General features: G+C 36.3%; 1 protein-coding gene across 1 annotated transcript in view; it reads left to right on the top strand.

Annotated features, from left to right (window-relative positions):
• The first annotated feature begins 1044 nt into the window (after positions 1-1044).
• LOC104690483 (atrial natriuretic peptide receptor 2-like) overlaps positions 1045-15971 on the top strand; it is a 38517-nt gene continuing 23590 nt past the window's right edge. Inside the window, 9 exon segments of the mRNA XM_010401338.4 lie at positions 1045-1098; positions 2144-2240; positions 5076-5208; positions 7578-7644; positions 7646-7702; positions 9671-9775; positions 10327-10429; positions 11995-12140; positions 14738-14810. Coding sequence (XP_010399640.3) covers positions 1045-1098; positions 2144-2240; positions 5076-5208; positions 7578-7644; positions 7646-7702; positions 9671-9775; positions 10327-10429; positions 11995-12140; positions 14738-14810 — 835 coding nt within the window.

The following is a 15971-nucleotide window of genomic DNA, read 5'->3' as shown; positions in this document are numbered from 1 at the left end:
TCTCTAAAAGACTTCTAAAAGACATGGTGAGACCTATCATTTGGATGATCTCATCATAGTGAAGCACAGGAAAACAAAACACAAATGAGGTTTAGGATCTCACAACAGACATAAGATTTCAACCTAAAACATATTAGCTTATACAAGTAGCTCTTTAATGAGTGAATCCAAACAGATTTTTTAATTCATCTACAGCCCTTTCAAGATTAATTTGGCACACACTGCATTTTTTATGCCATTTTGATGCAAGACATAGTGAACTTCAAGCATTTTGAGTAATGTTCTTAATACCGGATTTGGCTGAGAGACAGAATTCAAGAGAAAACAGAGAAATATTCAGGAGAGCTGAATCACAACTGAAGATTTGTATTGGCAGGACTTCAGCAAACATAGATATTCATGGACACATCTATGTCTTTAGTGTACCACCATGGCCGCACAGAAGTCGTTTCACCTGTGTATGTAGCAGGACATTTGGATAGAAGTTGTCCTACACCTTCAAGGACTGCAAAGTTGAAGCTACAGGGTCTCATAAAATTCAGATGGAAGGAAGCTCAGGAAGCTGGTCAGCCTCTAGCCTTACCATTTATCTTATGTAGGTAGCCTTTGCTTGCCTTGGTGTTTATGCATCTCTCCTCCTCTGGGCTCAGCTATGTCTCTGTGTTTATTTCCACAGCATCAATTCATCTGCCTAAGGGTCAGATGCTAGTCACATTTGACAAGGCACTGTAAGAAAATCCCCCCAATTGGTTTTCTGATTTTGAGCAGTAAGGGGCAAAGGGTCTGAGGGTGGGGCTGGCCCTACAATAAGTGGGGACTTTTCGAAGGATTTCAGCAGAGGTGCAGAGGGATATTTCCACCCTGCACGATGAAGTGGGCTAGGGAAGAAGAGGGAAGGAGGAGGCAGAACAGCTGCAGCAGCTGGAGTTGCCAGGATCAGCTTGCCTAGCAACCCTCTTCTTAGGGAAGGACATCTAATTCAGAAGCAACAGCAACATCAGAAGCAGCCCTGACACTTGGTGAGCTGGGTGTACGTTAGGGAGCATGGGAGCTGTCAAAACACCAGCTGTAGAGCTCCGAAGCCTCCTCAGTTTATTGGTAGGTCTACCTAGATCTGCTTACCGGACCTTATTCCTCTGATCTGTGCATACAGAAAGAACTGTATATGGCTTATTAAAGTGAAACAGCTATTTGTACCAGGCAGTTGATTTTTATTTTAGTAATGTAGAAACTAAAAGCAATGGAAGACATATTACAAATAACCAGTTTTATCATTGTATCTTATTCCATTCATGTTGTGTTAAGCAATTGTATAATACAGTAGATGATTATGCTTTAATAATATGTAGAAAAACAATAGCAGATTGTATGAGTAGAAACTACTATCTTTTACTAGAAGTAGAATAAGCCCAGAGTACATTATCATAGAGTATTCTGATCTGTTCTTATACACCCTGGAGTATTTTTTAATACACGACTGATATAATCTGTTATATATACATATATAATGTATATTTTGTTACTGTTGCAATTCAATCTGTATGCTACTATGATGCTGTATTCTACCTATACCAGGCTTATGCTATCCTTATTTTATGTGTCATTGTGTATATTAACATTTATATGGTTAAAATTTGTAGTGTGTTATTAAAGGTATAATAGAAAATTACTCGTTCAAAGATTTTAGGTATAAAAGATTAAAAGAAACTGAACAGTTTGGAGTGGGAAGAGTGCCATTCTAGAAGCAAACAAAAAAACCTCTTTAAATAAATTGTGTCTCTGCATATGGTCCTAGAAGCACCTGCTCTTTGTAAAGAACCATTCTAGAAGAGAAAGGTTAGTTAAGTCCCCTCACTGTTTCAAGCCAATTTCTGGACAGATCAAAATAACATACTGGTTGTGTTTGTATACCCCCAAGGAGCTACCTTTTCTTTTTATTATTACTCCTATTTTTTTCTTTTTTTCTCCAGAAGTTGAAGACAGCAAAATATGCCATACTATGTTTCTGCATTTTGTTTGATTTCTGTAGAAGGATTACAAACTTAGGAGATGGAACCCATCCTTTCCCCGTTCTCCTACTGTCGTTTTGACTCTATTTTTTTTTGTTTTGTTTTGGTTTTTTTTTGGTTTTTTATTCTGTCAGGTGATACTAGTGGAGGGGTGGCATGATTTAGATAACAAAGACTATGACTGTTGGCCCCTGGAAAAGCCAGATGAGTATAACATGCTGGACTGCGGAGGTGAGTGAGTAATAAAGAAAGATGATATCTTACTTGGGGAATGGCTGAAACCCCAAAAGTGAAGTATTCAAAAGTGAAGTATTCATAATAATAGTTTACTCATGATGGATGTTATCTGTGGTAGAAAGCATCTAAATCAGTGACAACCTCTCTTCCTAGAGAAATAAGTGAAAGAAAACAACTAGAAGATACTTCAGAGTAATTATTTGTCCAATATAACTTTGTTCCAATAGAAAAAATAATAGCAACAGCTGTATCCCTTTGCCCAGAGAGAAACTGAAAACATTTTCTTTCTCATTAGAAAACCAAATGCAATTTAATCCAAATAAAGCATGGAGGCAGTGCTGCATTGTAGCAAATGTACTTGCTGAAACTTTGTAGTGTCAGTTCAAAAGTGTATTATGCTTAATCAGTAAGCCAGAATGCAAAATCACTGATTCTACATGTCATACTTTTCCACCTGGCTCAAAACTGTTCCATGAGTACCTAAAAAAACCCTCAGACCTTTAACCACTTACTTCTGCCAGTTCCAAAAATTAATTTACATTATGAGATAACAAAAAACCAGAATAATTTTTTTCTGTTGGTAATTTATAGATGAAAAAGTAATTAAGGAGCAACTGAAATGTGGAAAATTCAATTTAAGTATAAGAAAATTTCTTATACTGAAGGGGTTATAAAACAGTAGAACAGGTTTCTCAGAAAGTTTGTGGCTTCTCCATTCTTGGATATTTTCAAGACCTGACTAGACAAAGGCTAGAGGAACATCCTTGGGATGACACTGCCTTGAGCAACACAGGCTTGGACGAAATGATTTCTGTAGGCACCTTCCAAGATCAACTCTTCTGTCATCTTGTGACTCTGTCACAAATAAATAACTGATGTAAAGGAACACTTTGTTTATGTTGCAAAAGGTAGGACCGGAGACAAACATTTAATAGGGCTTTTAGAAAAAAACCAAGAACACCTCAGAAGGCGATTCTAATAAAACACTCCGGGAAATATACTGCTGTGTCACACTCTGAGCTGAATGTTACAGTTAAACATTCTCCAATTAATTATTTTGGAACAATGAAGTTCAAAGACTATCTAGATAATTTCAACTAGTACTTATATCCCTGTATGAATTGACTCTTGGTTTAACATTGAAACCGCTACTTATCAGTACAGATGCCTTGTTTAAATCTATTTTTATTAAGTACAAAGGAAACTAACATGAGCAGGTTGCTTAATTAATGTATACCCATTACAGTCAGTTTTAGAATGAACTTCAAGCTCTATCCTGCCTTTCTTTGTAGGTTTTCTTAGCCATTTTCTGGGCATTGCTAGAAGCAAAGCAAAGCACATATACTGTAGCCTCATTGCTGTGGAATTAACAAAAGATCTTCAAAGCTTTTATATGTGGGAGTATTTAGTGTTGAAAGAAGAGTTAGGTTTATGTTTTTAAGACCTTTAAAAGGAAGTAGAAAGTAATTTAACTAAAATTTGTTCTGACCTTTTGTCTTCATTCTCACATATTCTTTGAAGCTCAACTCTCTTACCTTTTAGTAGAAATCACATAGTATTTTTTAAAAAAATCTTTGTATTATAGTTTTTCACTTAGTGTTAGCAATTAAAATGAGTTTTTACTTTTCAAGGGAGATGGGAAATAAAGAGGTTATTTTACAATTTGCCTAGTTTAATCTGATAGGAAATGAGGGGGAAAATAGTGGTTTCAGTATAGTGCAAGTGAAGAACATACTTGTTAGAACAAGTATGAGTAACAGAAGAGGTCATAACCAAACAACAACAAAAAAAGAGATCTCTTGTAAGGCAGGTTTACCGGTCCTCTGTGGAAGAAATTTAATACTTCCTGACAAACTGAGTTACATAGTTGCATTATGTAGGTAATTTGATGTGGTGCAAATTAAAACTTTCATCCAACAATAGAGAAAAAGGTGGGTGGATGGAGTGGGAAGATTTTGGTAGTGTTGTTTAAGTTTATGGATTTAAAACTTTTCCCAACTCTTGTCTCACTTCATTCTCAGACCCAGAGGAGGTAATATGGAGTCCCAGGGACAAGAGACATGATGGGGGTAAACCATCTTTCCCAGTTAAAATTGTGAAAATGGGAAACGACAGATGTCTGATTAGCACTCCTTCTACTGTCCTCTGTTCTAGACGCCATATGGTTCTATTACATGAGAATGCATTCTTAAATATGTAGTATATATAATTTATGTCTCATGAGTTTAAGGGTTTTGGCTGAATTTTGTGTGTGGTAGAGTTGTCTGTTCCTCTTCCATAATAAGGTGTGTCTCAGTAAAAGCAGCCAAGAATTAAGAGTAATGTTGCCTGATCAAAAGAGGAAAGCAAATATACCGGGATGCCATGTACTGGAAACAAAGTTAGTTTGCTTAAGCTGAAGAGATGTTTTGTTACATTTCTCCAACGGCTTGATCTTTTCTGAGTGTCAGAATTCTTCAATAATGTGCTTTGGTGTTTACCTATACAGCCACTAAAATGCATGACTCTTTTTGGCTCATAAAAAGTAATGGAGGAATACTCTGAGGGTTATTCAGAGGGTAGTGAGCACAGGAACAGGTTTCCCAGAGAAACTGAGGATGTCCCATCCCTGAAAATGTTCAAGGCCAGGTTTGAGCAACCTGGTCTATTGAAAGGTGTCCCAACCCATGGCAGGGGAGGAGGAGCATCTTTAAGGTGCTTTCCAACCCAAACCACTCTATGATCCTATGGATAGATGAAAATCACTACAGAGGAAGTTTTACATTTGTATGTATCTGTTAAGTAAAAAAGTATAGGAAATATTCTGACCCATGATTGCATTGTTTCTAGGACTGGAGATGACATGGGTGCAAAGGCCTCCAGAAAAGTCTGTGAGTGGGGAATCCTTCAACGTTACTTATGCAGTCTTTGCTTCAGACAGTTTTTATCAATATGCTGTGCAAAATGGAATCCTTTCCCAAAGGTATTACTTCTTATAAAAATGCTGTCATTAGCATGAGTATATGAGGATTTTGTGTGTACATATTCAGTAATATAATTGGAACGCGCACTCAGGGGCTCTTCATTAATTCCTTCCATCTTTTGATGTCTCTTGTGGCTGTGTTTGCCCTGCTATTTTTCCCTTTGCTCTCAGACCAGCCATCATGGCATGGTTGCCTGCTAGGTCAGAGACAGGGCACATAACTACTGTCACAGTGCAACTCTGAACATCACTTCTTGCCTTCTCTACACATGGAATTTACAGCTGAAGTTTAAGCATGAGTCACAGACTCTCTGTATTATATACTCATTTCAATCATAAGTGTAATTGAAGTGCACAACATGGATATCAAAAAGAGATAGTCCATCCCTGAATCCATTTAATTCAGTGGTAAACCTTGCTTGATTTCTGTGGGATTAAAACCCCTCTGAAAGTTTATTTGTCAACTCACACACTGTGTTGGTGACTGTGGACATCACAGCAGTTAAATAGAGAGTATGTAGGGGTGCAACTACAGATCTACAGATCTGGACCTATAAATCCAGGGATAATACACTCTGATTTCACACTTCTGTGTGTATCTAGCAATTCTCCATCCCTGTACAGGAACACCTGGGACAGAGGGTGCAGCCCCACTTTCTGTGCTGTTGTGTAAGAGATGTTTTTGGAACATTTTTCTCTGCCTAAGTGTTCACATTCCAAAGTTCAATTTATAAAAGCTGTTATCCAGAGTTATTTTATTTTGTATTGAAAGATGATCCACAATCTATTTGCAACAGGAAAAAGTAGATATATTTTATTTTTTATCATCTATGTACTATGTTTAGAAACTTACTTAACATTTATCACATTTTCTGAAATGTATGGCTAGTAATAATTCTGAGAACTTAACCATGAGGCAGGTTTTTTCACTGCTTGGCATGAATCTGATTTTTCTAGCCTTCCCAGGGAGACCCACATGCTCAAATCAGTAAGAAATTTGGAAAAGTCTGCTTTTTGTGTACTTATACATATCTTGAAAATAGAGAGATGGCAAATATTTTTAAAGAGAGATAAATCTATGCTGCAGTTTTGCAAAGGGATCAAATTTGCATCTCATTTTAACTAGAAGATTATCTGGTTTACACTAAAGGTTACAGTGGTTGACCCAAATACCCATTGTGTATGGCCATCAGCATAATTGGGTGAAGTCGTGATGAAGTTACTGAATAAAAAATGCAGAATACTAAATAAATTTTAAAAAGGAGCCCTAAAGAAAAATACATGATAGAATTAGGCACCAGCTTAATTAAGTATTTTTCTTAACTTCACGTATGATCTCAAAGGCTAATAAATTTTAGTATTTTATCTGTTTAGATGTTTTGGAGATTGACGTATTTTCATATCATTTCAAATATGTCTATGCCCTTTTAAATCTGGCCATGAGTACAACCTATGTTAACCTAATCCTCTGTGGTTTTGTTTATTTGTCATCATAAACAGTCTTCTCATAATAAACAAAGCCTTCTGTCTTAGATCTACTCATTACTAGCTAGTACTTCTTTCATTAAGAACAAGCCAAAAAATAAATCCTGTGTTCTGGAATTGTTTTATAAAGATCCAACACAAGTGCGTTACATTTCAGCTGAACTGCAATTAATTCTGGCTGTATCTGAGTAAATCATGTTTACAGAAAACAATTTTATCTTACAGCCAAATTTATTAGGGTGATAACCACTGAAAGTATAACTGAGGAAACAGTGTTGCATCACACATTTCCAGGTGAATATATTCATCTTTCAGGAATAAGTTTTCAAAAGTCGTTTTGCAGAACAGTCTGTTCATAAAGTCTACGCTAAATTTGTGGTTTGGGGAACTGGATCTGATATTGTCCATTATACTTATTTTCCTTGGCAATTTAGATTGTGGAGCAAAGACTAGATCTAAATGTTCTGTATGAATCACATGCATAGATGAAGGTATATAATTGAAAACATTGAGACTAGAAGTAGCCAGGGACACATATGTCTGAGAGTAGAAGAAGAATAATGGTGTTTTTGTCTCTGTCAGATAAAGTAGTGCCAAGTAATCCCACCTGGTCATTAAGTCAGGCTGGAAAGAGAAGTGGAGGCTGGTCCCTGCTTGCAGCACAGTATCTGCTAGATGTTCATAGTACATGGCAGTAGGCAGAGGTCCAGTTGACAACAATCTCCAGTGCTCTGGGAGCATTTCAACCAGAAGTAAAACAAAAGAGAAGGAAATGATTCAACCCTGTTTATTTCACTGCATATGTTTTTGCTGCTAATTTCTCTGTACAGGGTAAAGAGCAAGGAATGGATGTAAAAGTTTTTCTCTCTCTCCTGTTTGGATAGCAATGCCACTGCTGCAAAGGAATTCTGTGAGGAGCATGAATGTCCTGCCAGATGGAAAGATGCAAATGGGGTACAACTGCTGTGTTTACCATGCCAACATTCATTCCTGTCCTTTAGCCTTCATGGTTAGTGTGATGGTGCAGCATCATGTGCTCTGTTCTTGCTACTGGATGAGACATCATTGTAATATCCAGGTTTAAGTTCATGAAGTATTTTTGTGATTACAATTAGACCAAATTTATATAGTTCACTATATATTCACAAATTATAGTTCACTAAAACCGTTGTGGCAATGTCTGTCAGTTTTAGAATTTTTTTTGCACTGGATGCTGAGGCTGCAAAGCGTCTGGACCTTTGGACAAGGCAGTCCAAAGAATCTCTCATTAGTGGGACCCGACTTAGATCACTGTGCAGCCAACAGAGAAAGACAGGTCACAGCATTCTAAAACAAACAGGGTAAATTGTCAGTTGGAGGTATTCCAGTCTCTCTGTTTTATAGAGAGGCTGTGAATAATTTGCTTGGATTACTGGAGCTGAGGGCGATGAGTATCACCAGCAGTGATTTGTAGAACTGAAGCCTATATACCCATGTCCTTAGATGGAATGGCTTTTCTCCATTGTATCAGAGCAAAAAAAGGAATCCAAATACAGGATAACAAAATTTGTTTATGCAGTGTAAGCAAGATCCATTCTTAGCCTGTCTGCTTGGCTTGTCCCTCTTTGAATGAATACTTAAAGTTCTGATTCTAAAAATACAGTTTGGAACACCTTTAGTTTTTTTAATCTATGAGGTAAGTCTTACCCTGCATGAAAACTTCCATGCAGTTGCCCAGTTTTTCTAGTTAATCTCCCTTCTGGCAATGTGACACATTCTTTGTGATCAAAGGTGGTGTAATAGGAAGCCTAGTCTACACATCTTGCAGCTGTTTCATGTACCCTTCTCTGTGAAGATCTAATGACTCCACAACAGCTCTATTTTGCTTCTTGGCAGCCTATTCTTAAGGACCTGTTTTATTAATGATTCCCTGAGAGCCTTAGCTGGCACCAGGACTTTGGTTTAAAAGAGGAATCCCTGCTGGAATCATCACATCAAAATTTTTGTCTAGAGCCATCAACTTCCCACCACGGTGGTGACCTCTCTATTATTTCTATTTTCACTTTTAGTTCTGCTTGGAATTAAGGTGTGGAAATGGCAAAAGCATGTTCATCAACATGCATCATTTGGTTTCTTCATAATAGTGTAAATGTTAGAGTTTCTGCTTAAAGGAATCCTAAGCCATTTGACTGTCATACAGCTGAATATCACTGCATAAGATTAAACATTTACTTCAAAGTAAGATTTTTCCATTCTTTGAGAGGAGTATGGGTTTTCATTGTTTTATTTTTTTCAGTGTCATGAGTTCTAAAACATTTTATTTTGGTTAACGTTCACCATTTCTTTTGACTTGGTTTATTTCTTACAGTCCTTTGAAAGAAGTGTCTGAAGAATTATCTGGAGTTGGGAGACAGGCTTAATCCTTTCAAGTAAACAAAAAACTACAAGATCTTTGTACAGCCAAAATATTCCTCTGTGTTTGCACATGTAGGAGGTTTACATCTTAATAGCTTTATTGAGAAATGCTCTGCAAACAGGCCCTAAAGATGTGCCTCCCTTCTTTATTAAAGAAAAAAGAAAGGAAGCTGCTGTGAGGGACACATAAATCAAAAGTGACACATAAATAAACCCCTTTGAGAAAAATATTAAAAGTGGAATATGATTCTGGTTCTGATTCTAACACAGCAAATCCAGAAAAAGGGAACCAGCTTTATAAGATCACTCATTCTATGAGTACACTACTGAGGCTCATGTTTTAAGAAATAACAGTATATGTAAGATCTTAACTGAGTATAGGATCAGTTGCTTCTCTGTTATTTTATCTTTTGTTTTGTTACAGAACAGTGTTGCTTGCATTTTGGCATTTAATAGCTTTGGTTATAAAACAGCACTTTATTTGCTGTTAGAGAACATAAGTAATTTTGAGAAAGTAAAAGAGGAGGAGCTAGGACTTCCATTGTGTTGTGGTTTAATGACATATTGAATATGTTTACTAAAGGCTAAAGGAGGAATATGTGGTCCATGGATCCCAGACGATGGTCAGATATTTACTCACACTTTGTCTACTGCTGGCAAAATGAGCCAAAGAAACTGGACTGCCAAGGTAAAGTATATTTATTGCATATAGGTTTTTACCCAATTTGCTCTTTCTGGAGCTTACTTGCTAGTAATTTAATGCAGTTCATGTACATGTTCCCCATTTCATTTATATGTATGTGTTATTGTACAAGTTATGCATATAGCTGAGTACTATCAATTCCCAACTGACTTGACTGGGAAGTACCAGCTTTACTCCTTAGGTAGTTAGTGGAAGGAGTGGGGATGGGAGGAAAACAAATAGCATAATCTGCCCATTTGAGATCCACACTAACAATACATTTCACTCATATGATCATTAGGGAGCTTCTACCTGAAAGAACTAACAGGAAACCATACATGGCAAAATGCGTAGGGCTGACAGCCCTGCCTAGTGAGAAGAAGACACACCAGGAAGGGAATCAGACCAGTCTTTCTCACATGAGCTGTCTCTCCTGATTCTGAAAAAAATCCACAAATTCTTCTGAAGGACACCACAGTCAGTTAGTCCTCGTTATAAAAGCCTACTGTATGCAAGTGAAGTTTTGATGCTTGCTGGTTTGTTCGCTTGTTTCACAGGTTGTTTTAGTTCATGTGGGTGTGACTTCTCTCATTGCACACATCAGAGTTGGGAGAATGCAAGCTGCTCTGGAAGCAAAAACCACAGTCCTTCCTGCAGTAGGTATGATATAAAATGAAAATGTGAGATAATTGCCTATTGACTCCAAATCTCAATGCTTTTATCTTTCATGCATGGTTACCAAGAGGAAAAGCAACTCCTACCCCAACCTTCCTTTGAAAATGTCTTCCTGAAATTCTTCTTCACATAACACTGAAATCCGAAAAAGAGTTTGAGCTTCTAACATGATTATTAATCTAGAACAGTAGAAAACCACTCTTGTCAAATGAGTAAAGTCAAATACCATGATGAATGGCTTCAGGCACTACAAGGCTTGTCTGCACTTCATGGGAATGTGCGAATATTCCTTCAGCTAGTGTTCTGAGGATCTGGACACTCTTCCTCTGAAAGGGAGCAGACTAGTCTTAAACATATTGGAAAGCTAGAAATCCATATTGGTTCCCTTGTTCACATTAAAAATTGTTGCCAAGGGCATCAGTCTTTCATTCACTTTAGTATACCTGGGTGGAGGGAAGCAGAAATAACTCTTGCAATTCTGTTAGTGATGTAAAATTTAAAAAGTGGACTTATTTAGTAAATTAAACACACAACCTGAAGAAGGTTATTGGCTAAAACAGGAGTGTCATCACAATACTCTTGTTAGCTACTCTTCTGGATGTGTGAGAATATATTTCCCAATGTTGTGGAAAAAAAAGAAAAAAAACCACAAAGTAAAACAGTGTGAATAGAACTATTTACCTGTAGAATTTTCTTCTCGTTTCAAAACAACTGCAGCTGAGTGTTCCGGGAAACTTAGGCTATATCTGAGAAGAAATTTTTTAAAATGCATCTCTACCCCTGAGGCAGAAAGTGACATCTGTTATTATCTTGGTATTATACTGGAATTAATGAGGCTGAAACAGAATTATTTCTGAGCAGTGGATTTTTTTTTTGAGGCTTTTTTATTTAAAAAAATTACATAATGACAGACTAATACCTTCAGTTCACCTCTCAAGGCTGAAGTATAGCACGATACTAGTTTAGTCACAGAGGTAAAATTGAAAGACCATTCAAGACATGGCAGAAGGAGTTTTGTTATTTAAAACTTTTTTGTTTTAAATTACATCTGATACTGCTGATAATTTGTATAAGACCTCGGAGTAAAGTAAAGGAAATACTTGAAGTGTGGGTTGCAAGATTCCTTTCTGTAGTCCCCAGTGTCTTCTGCTGCTGCTGAGGAAGGGTCACTGGCTTCTGGGGATCACAAGGACTGGATTAAATACAAAGAATACAAAAGAAAATGCCGGCCTTGAAGAACCTCAAGTTTCAGAAAAACAACATACGGATAATGAGAGACACAGTAGTGATGAAGTGATTTATACACAAGACATGTCAAAGGCTCAGATGTAATTAACATTTAACCTGATCAAAGAGAACCTGTATTACTTCAGAAATTCAGATTATTCTTTAAGTTGCTGGGATGGTATCTCTGAATTCTTCAAAATTTGTTCTTTCTGGGGCTCTGAGGTTTCCCAGCGCAAGAACTATGTGTTTAAATCTGAATACAATCTTGTGGATGGATGAAACTGCCTTAAAATTTTCTGATGTATGTTTCCTTTTCTAATCAGTCTGTGGAGATGGCTTTTGTGAGGAAGAAGAAGGCTGCTCTATCTGTCCAGCAGACTGTGGGGAATGCCCTCTTTCTGTTGATGTTAGGATAGCAATTGTCTTACCAATATGTTTAGTTTGCACTGGCTTCATTTTGACAGTCATGGTAAGTACCCATTCTCTCCTATTTCCTTTCTCTTACATCCATGATTTTATAAGAGTGGAGCTCTCTCTTAGTAGAGGGAGAGATTTTCTTCTGCATTCAGCACCTGTGTGCTATGGAAAAAAGGAGAAAGAAGGGAAACAACTTTTAAAGTTTTCTTATGAGGGAAGTCACATTGTACTAGGAATTTTCATCCTGTAAGAGAGAAGACTGAGGCGGAATGTAACAGAGGGATGGGTAGATGATGGTAAAGGAAAAAAAGATTTTCCACAACATGGGAAGCAGGGGATGCCAGCAAAGTAAGAGTACTTTTCAGTCAAAATAAAACTCTGTTATGAAATTGACTGCTTCAAACCCTATGGAGGTCAGAATTATAATTCAAAAACAAATTAGGTAAATTCATTAAGGGACTAGCTCCACAAGAGGCTAATCTCAGAGTCCAAATACAACTTTAAAAGCAAAACATTCAACTTTGGATATTCTCAAAAGAATAATGGGGAGAGGATAATTTTTTTTCCTGTTTTTGTTGGTTGATTTTTTTAATAGGTTTGTTTTCTTAGTGTAACAACCAGCTTGGTTCAGTTCAAAGTGATTAATTCTGCATAGTAATTATCAATTATTATAGCAGACTCATGAATGAAAAAGAGAATGAGGATAGAGGAGTGTATCAATATTGGAGAAGTAGTTTTGGGTGTCTGTGAATGAAAATGTCTGTATAAAGAGAAGAGAGTATGCTATTATGACATTATTTAACAGTGCTTCTGGGAAAGAGGATCTACATTCCTTATGTATCTGCATCTTAAAAAAAATGCATTTATGAGTTTCATAGCAGAGGTTGTCAGGTGAATATGGCAGTTGTAGAATCATTGTATTGACTGTATTCGTAACATGTAATTTATTTAGAGCTTGGCCTCTGTATCCTATAAAACTATAGGCTCCTCTTTCCTCAGGGATTCCTTCTCTTTCCATCTTGTACTGCAGTTGCTGTGAGTATCTGTGGTAGGCAGCTGCACTGAAAGGGAATGAGTAGGAGAAAGGTGATGGCCCACAAATTGAGGTACTAAGGGAGGCCTGAATCACGTTATATTTTTTTGTCTTTCTGTGCCTCACTGTGTGGCTTTGTGAGGTAGGAACAGAAGCACTGTTGAAAGCTATTTGAGCATTCATAATCCACAAGGAAGTTGTGACAATGAGTTTGTAGCAACTGTCCTGTAAAACCATATGATCTGATAGAAATATGCAATTGGACAGATGAGAAGCTCAGACAGTTTTAGATAACTAGCTTTTTTAGAAAGAGCGATGGAGTTTCTTGGCCTAGCATATGTTTATTTAACGGTATTGTAGCAAAATTAACCTATTATTTCTGCTGGTTTTCTGTAGATTTGCAGTACTTTGGGGTTTTTTTTGTTCTTTCATTTCTATATGCATATTCCTGCTAACTTCTTCAATAGCAGCATCATGGGTTTTTTAAGTTTTACTGGTTTTATTGTAACAAGATAGGAAAGATTATTTTATCCAACTCAGGAATTGATATAATGTAAAAAGAACCATCTAGGAAACCAATGCCTTCTTTAAAGCCTTGAGTAGCGGAAAGGATTCCTTTGATATCAGTATCAAAGGAAGCAAGCCTAGTATTCACTTCTTGCTAATATGTCTTTGTACAGTCATACCTTTACAAGATAAAATGTAGGGTTTTTTTCCTCAGAAGCCTTTTGAAATAAATAGGATGACTTGATTTTGATTCAGTGAGCTCTATATTTGTCACAATTTCAACCAGTATATCAACACAATCTCCACAACCTGTTCCTTATCCATTTTCTGGGCTTTTGTTACCTGTTTCAATGAATGCATCATTCCTAGTATTAAATTCTGCATTATAAAAAATGGTATAATGATGGTAAAATGCTGCTTTGATTTGACATTTTGACATTGCAGTCATAACAACTGTATAATTAATCTGGTGCTCATTTGAAAGCATGTATTTACACTCTGTAAATGTTAGCTTTGTATGTCAGCTCTACAGAAAATCAGCTATTAGGTCAATGCCTTCTTTACAAAGTAGCCACAGAAATCCTACCTAATATTCTTTATGAGAGAGTATTTGACGGAATATGGCCTAATTTGTAGTTCATGGGCTAATTCTATTCCAAGATATAAGATAACTGCTCCTTATCTCGGGATTGGGATGAAGTGTGTTCTTGTTCTTACTTACATAGCACAGGGCACTTCCATGAGATGAGATGATGTAAACCCCTCATCTGATGTCCAGGCTGAAATGTAAATGCATAAATGTTGACAGTAATGGAGAGTTTGTATCCAATGCAAAAAATGACACATAATTAGTTCTGGAATATAGTCTGTACAGTTTTTAATATATTTATTAGATGCTGTTTTCTTCTAAGCTTAATTAATATTTTTTATTTTAGTATTAATTAATACTTTTGGTTCTAATGTTACTTGTAAGACATATGCTGGATGTTTACTCTTCAGATTTAGTTTGGATACTTTTAAGTTTTCATATTTTATAAAAATAATCTCTGATTTAATTCCTTCAAAGACAGGAGGGCTACATTAGGAATGATTTTGTTTTATTTTTGTAGTGGTTTCAATATCAGAAACAAAAGATGCTTTGGGATGAAAGCTGGATTATAGATTTCAACTGCATCAAACAAGGTTAGTAACTTGTAATTTTGATACTGTGATCAGTGTCCTTATTAATCTTTTAGAAATAATCTCAATTATATTGTTCATATTTTGAGGGTCTTGCAAAAAGTGAAGCAGTTTGAGAAAGACATATCCAATGTTTCATCCCTGTAACCTCTGTGAGATGATCACTCATATTTTTGTTTATCAAAGCTTTAGATGACAAAGTTATTTTAAACAGTTTCCTTCTTTTTATTTATGTTGATTTGTCAGTTGTAAAAGACAAGCCTACCCCAAAATAAACAGATAATCTCTGGAGTGGAACAAAATAAATTACAGTGGCTTCAGTGGATATATCTTTCTGTATAATTGTTCCCACTAAGTTGGCCTGGAATTGCACAAATATATTGAGGGATAGAGAACTATCTTAATTTCTCTCAGTGTATGATGTCTGTGGCAGACTTGCTACAGAAAGAAATTCATTTTGGCCAGAAGTTTGGAGGGTTTTTTTTCTATTTTATCCTCTGGCTATAAACTATGATTTAATTTGTTTAATAAACTATGATTTAATTTGTTCTAATTAAGCAAGTTAAGAATAAATTCAGGTGTTATTATATGCTTTACCATGCGGCACTTAAAATACATATAGATTATTTACTTTGCTGTTCCTTGATTTAGCAGAAGGAAAACAATACCTAGATCCTCAGAAAGGGTAAATCTGTAGAAATCTGCTGAAGTTGGTAGGTCTGTGCTGATTGTACACTCTCTCATTTTCTGTCTCTGGGACAAATTGCTCAGCAGATGTCTGCTTTATCTGTGTTCAGTTGTGTTGCCAGTGTCAAGATGTTCGTGTGATAATATATAGTAGAGATACTTCCAGCCTTAGACTTGAACATTAATTTCTGTATACCTTTGATAAGATATTGTTGTTGTTGTGAAGAAGAGATTTTGGCTTAGAAATTAATTTGATTACAGGAACCAAAATGAATTTCAATCCAGATTATTGAAAACAGAAATGGAGAAAAGTGTTCTTCAATACAGCAAAATGTAACATGAGCAAAATTTTCAGCTGATAGTAAATTAGAAAATGCCATAAGCATCACACGTGAGAGGAAGCAATAGAAAGAGACTGAGGGAAATTAGAAACATGATCAAAAAATAACACATTAAAATTAATTTGGAAACTTCAAG

Source organism: Corvus cornix, chromosome Z (genome assembly GCF_000738735.6).
Source record: "Corvus cornix cornix isolate S_Up_H32 chromosome Z, ASM73873v5, whole genome shotgun sequence".
NCBI lineage: Eukaryota > Metazoa > Chordata > Aves > Passeriformes > Corvidae > Corvus > Corvus cornix.
Note: the sequence above shows the minus strand (reverse complement) of the source record. Positions and strands in the feature narration are given on the sequence as shown.